Below are 5074 nucleotides of genomic sequence, written 5' to 3' on the forward strand. Positions count from 1 at the left end.
ACAAACAAACAAACAAAAAAAAACCAAAAGCAAAAAAAAAAAAACCAAAACAAACAACCCACAAGAAATAATCTTTATATTTTTCTTCTGTGTCTTTTGGGACGGGGCTTTGTGCAGAAATGTCAGTGTGATTTTTCACACCGACTTTGGAGCAGCTCTCCAATTGATTTCTCCTCCTGATTTTTAATCGGAGATTTGGTTCTCTCACGGCATCGCTAGCAGAGGTGTCTATTTTAGGAAACACCAGAGGTTTTAAGAAGCTGAGGAGAAAAAGATTTATCAACTCATATGGGCTCAGCCTAGAAAGAGGGGAAAAAAAAAAAAAAATTCCTTTAATTAAAACCCCCAGGCTAAAATTCTCTGCAGATTTACCTAAATGGACTTCAAATGATGTCCCTAACATATTAAGGCCTGCTTTTAACTTAATTCAAGCCCTAGACATGTGTCTGCAGACCCTGGATGCTTCACACAGACAAGAGCTGGGCTTTGGATGCCTCACTGACATTAGTATTATTTTTAAGTGCTAACTTACGCAACTGTGAAACCCAAATTTTAAAACCTGGGCCAACAATACACTAGCCCAAAACGCCAAGCAGGAAAGAGGATTTTTTTTTTTTTAAACATATATTACCGTTTGTCTCTATTTTTCAAAATTTGAGTGGAAATTTTTTAGGAAAGCTGTTCAGCTGGCAAAATCTTGATGAAAGACATGAAAGATTTTCTGGTTGGAGAGCAGGGGCTGGGTCTGTGAAGGAACAATATTACAGTTTAATTTTAGTTAAAAGAAATATTTTGCTTCAAAGCTGCAAGAAGGGTTCTTGTGTGCTCCCAACTTTTCCAGTTCAACAGTTCAGCCTGAACATTTGCTTTGTAAATCAAAGGCTTTGGGAATTACCCAGGATTTTAAAGAAACACCAATAGGTTAAACCTGCCTGGCACAAACAGTCCACAAAAGGCAAGATCCATCCTCGAGGAATTTTGCCTGAAGCAAGTGCAGAGCAGGAGGAACAGGGGAAAAGGCTCGTGGGGCTGCCTAGCGTGGGGCAGGCTCCGGCCCCACGAGGAACGGGGACAACGCCACGACACTGCAACAAACACAGAGGCAAAACGAAGCCTTTCGTCAAGCCCCCTCCTCCATCTATGCCCCCAACACGGCTCCCGCTGGGGAAAAACCTTTGCGCTTGCCAGGGCAAGTGCTCTCTGCCTCGCAGACCGCAACGCAGGTCAGAGCGTGGCGCACAGGGTGAAGTCTGTGCCGGGGGCCGTGGGACCAGCCGGCTCTGCTACTTGCTGTTCGGGGTTTGTTTCTCCTGCGCTGGCCGCTTGTGCTTCTGGGCGATGCCGTAGGGAACGTGGGCAGCGACGGTGCCCATCTCCTTGGCTCCCTCCACGTGGAACATCTGGTCATCGAAGAAGATGTGAGGACGGATCTTCTTCAGCAGCGGCCCCTTGGGAGCCCCGGCCAGGAACAAAGCCTCATCCGTCTCCAGGCCCCAGCTGCGCAGAGTCTTTAGGGCTCGGGCTCCCGAGCTGGCCGCGCTCCTGGCAGTGACCAGGTAGGTGCGAATGGGACACTCCATCCTCAGCCCCTTGGAATAGAACTTCTTCTGCAGCTTCCCCAGGGCCTCCAGGAAGCCCTTCAGGGGTCCCTGCCAAAGCAAGAAAAAATTTGGCAGGTTTTTCACGCTATCCCTTCCTCCGGGCACCCAGACCCAGCAGAGCCAGACAGGCTGGCTAACCCCTTGTCCCTGTGTCCCCCAGAAATGACAGCGAGGGGCCAGTCGTACCAGGCTGCTGGCCCACCCCGCCTCACACTCCACATGCTGACCCCTGACTTGTTCCCAGAGGTGAGAGCATCCCTGCGGGCTGTCTCTCTCCCAGAAGCTTTTTCTGGCTGCACCCCAGCACTACCTGTGCCAGAGGCTTGTTCTCGTGAGCCTTTTCGTGCTCAAAGAACATGTCCAAGCCGTGAGCCTTCACGATCTGCTCCGACTCATCAGAGAAGAGCACGGCATCACCATCAAACGCCACCCGCAGCTGGTTCTCCGACACCTCCAGGTCTTTGCTGGGGCTGAAGATGGTGGCTGCGGCGATCCCTGTGGAGTTAAAGTGTGAGGCAAGAGGTGGCAGTTACCCAAGGACCTGGCCTCATGGCTTATCTGTTGAGGAGCAAAGCAAAACACGATGGGCTGGAAGTAAACACTGCAAGGAAATGCACGCACCCAGTAGCGCCTGCAGCTTGGCCCCGGGACCTTTTACAGCAAAAACAAATCCCCAGATGACAAACCTCCCTTTGCATACAAGAATTAACAGGGAAAAACAGTGCCTTTGCCTTGCAAGAGCTGTGGAGCTCGAGGAAAGCCTTATTTCAATGGAAACCAGAGGCTCTTTGGAGCACCCGGGATGGGATGTGGGACAAGGCAGATCCTAGACAGACACTGGAGCTACCACTCCTGGCACCAACCCCCTGAGGGCTCCAGGCTCCCCCCACTGCCCCCCTCCATGCTGGACCCCAGACTCACCCTCTTCAATGGCCCCACTCACTTTCTCGGCATCAGAGGAGAGGTAGAGGTTGGTGTGATAGGCCTTGAGGTAACAGATGGGGCTGTTCCCTCCCGTCATGCAGAACCTCTCGATGAACAGATCTGAGGGCAGATGGACCCTGGGGTGAGCCTGACTGCCCCCCAAACAAGCCTTGACACTGCTCCCCTGAGGCCTCCCAAGAGTCAGCAGGACAGGAGCTGATTGTGGTACTGGCGCTCAACAGCATGGCCGGCAGCCAAAGCATCCTCACCACCAGCCAACTTCCACACAAAGCCCAGGAAATTCGGGAGAAGTGGGTTCAGTGTGTGGTTTGGAGGAAGAGACAGGAGAGAGTGTCTCCTTATCCTGCTGCCAAGCAGTGACACTCTGCCCAAAAGCCATCGGCACCGCGCAAAGGATGGTTTGCTCTCAGCTTACCGTAGTGGTTGATGCTGTTGATCAAGCGAACCCCAACCTGGGCATGGTTGTTGGTCATGAGGACAATGTCGAAGAGCTCCTCGCTGTCGGGGTAGAGCTCACGCAGCTGCGTGTTCACCGCTTCCAGCGCCTGCAGCACCCCAGGGCCAGGGGGGTGGGTGTCAGAGCACCCCACGCATGGCCCTGACCCCCCTTCTCACTCAGCAAAACACTTCTGTTCACCAAAACAAGGGATCTGGCCCAACCCCAGCTACACCCTGAGCCAAGCTGACATCAGCAAGCAGCTTTAACTAGGGGGGAAAAAAAAAAAGAGACTGATTTGCGGGAAAAAAAGACTCTTCTATTTTCAAACATAAAAGGTTTCAAATTTTCATCAGGAGATGAGAATAAATTAGCTCAAAAGTTACAGACAAGTGTTTTTCAAGCAATCAGAAACAGAACAAGTCTCTCTCCACCAAGTGGATTAGTTTATTCACTGAGAATGGGCAAGAGATTGCTTTCAGTGAGGGCCAGCATGCAGAACTGCACTAAATCCAGTGAATCTGGGGCAGAAATTGGAAAACATTTTTAAAGTTTGAAATGTCTCCGTTCAACATGTCAAAATGAGAAATTGGCCGACTCTGTAGCAAGGCTAAATACAGCCAATTTAAAAGAATAAATAAATTATCATTAAAAAAAAAAAAAAGAAAAAAAGAGAGAATTCCCTAAAGGGAAACTTTAAATACGGTCCAAAGAGATGATCTCTTCAGTCCTTGGGCTCAGTTGCCAATTTGGAATATTCAGCGTTTCCTCAGTCCTGGAAGAAGCACATCACTTGCCAGGAGGTTTATTTGACCTCTGTTTGCCCTGTGGCTACATCCCTTCTGCCAGGCTGCTCACTTCCAACCCCTTCCCCACGCAAGCACCCCATAGCTCTCCCCTCTCCCCAGAACTTTTGGGTCAGGACCACGGTGCTGATCCCCCGTAGGCGGGTGGATGCTCACCTTGACGAAGGGGAAGGCAGCCCCAGGGAGGAAGGGCTCGTTCTCATGGTCCAGCTGGTATTTCACGTAAGCCTCCACCCCTTGCTCGTTGTAAATCTTCTGCTCCTCCTCCATGCGGAAAAGCGCTCGCGACGACACCGCGATGGTGATGGCGTTCTCGGGCTTTGGCTGCAGGGAAAGGGGGAGAATGAGGAGGCAGCCCCTGCGCCCAGCCCCGCTGCCCGAGGAGGCATCTGTTAACTTTCAACATGAAAGGCCACGGGGTGGATGACACCTCTATAGCGATTTGAAGGATCATGGGGCAGCTGCAATCCTCATCTTCCAGTGCTTCAACAGATGAAGCCCTGATGCACCATCCCCACACACTCAGGATACCCAAGAGCCTTTTTCCACTGCTCGTGCCATGCCCAAGCACTCCCACTGCAAACAGGCTCCCAGGACCCATCCAGACCCAACGTGCTATCCGAGGAGTACCACTCAACCCCATGCAAAAGGAATTTGTGTGGCTTTCCCCCTCCCAGCCAGGAAAAACCACACGCTGCGGCTCGGCCAGATTCACGCTCCCACGATGCTGTCCAGATGTGACAAACAACTCGTGCCAGCTCAGCTTATAAAAACACTTGATATAGTTATTGTGGGCGGAAACATGACAAACAGGTGGCGCAAGCAATGATTTATGAGTCATTATTATTAATGTTCAAGAGCTTGATCCAAAATCCACTGAAGTCAACAAGAGGCCTCCAGTGGGACTTGGCAGCGAGAAAGGGGACACCAGGAAAGTCAATCTCATCTTGACCCCCCCACCCGCCTGCCCTCTTCCCTTGGAGGGCAGAAGGGTGTTAATCCTCGTGGATGAAAGCAAATTCATTAGTGATGGCCAACAAGAAATCCTCGCTCTTGGAACAGCAAATCCCAAGGAAGGACAGTGGCACAGGCAGCCCCGTCCCCAGCAGCTCAGCCTGGGGAGCAGGACGGGGCCTGGGGGCTCACGCGGGGGATGCTCCCTGCGAGCAATCCCAGCCCACGCTGAGCTCAGGGATTCATCTCCTCGGGGAGCCTGTGAAATCCACTCAGCGCTTCAGAAACACCTCAGCTCCTCTGTGATTTCCAGGATCCTCGTGTAGCACGTT

General features: G+C 51.7%; 1 protein-coding gene across 1 annotated transcript; it reads right to left on the bottom strand.

Annotated features, from left to right (window-relative positions):
* Positions 1–342: 342 nt before the first annotated feature.
* On the bottom strand, positions 343–4457 carry NT5C1A (5'-nucleotidase, cytosolic IA). The gene is made up of 5 exons (XM_026863428.1): positions 3945–4457; positions 2962–3091; positions 2523–2645; positions 1912–2096; positions 343–1649 (listed from the first exon to the last, which is right to left on the bottom strand). The coding sequence occupies exons 1-5, from the start codon at positions 4056–4058 to the stop codon at positions 1284–1286; spliced, it is 918 nt and encodes a 305-aa protein (XP_026719229.1). The 5' UTR covers positions 4059–4457; the 3' UTR covers positions 343–1283.
* Positions 4458–5074: the final 617 nt, after the last annotated feature.

Source organism: Athene cunicularia (assembly GCF_003259725.1).
Source record: "Athene cunicularia isolate RWA chromosome 23 unlocalized genomic scaffold, athCun1 chr23_part1, whole genome shotgun sequence".
Taxonomy (NCBI): Eukaryota; Metazoa; Chordata; class Aves; order Strigiformes; family Strigidae; genus Athene; species Athene cunicularia.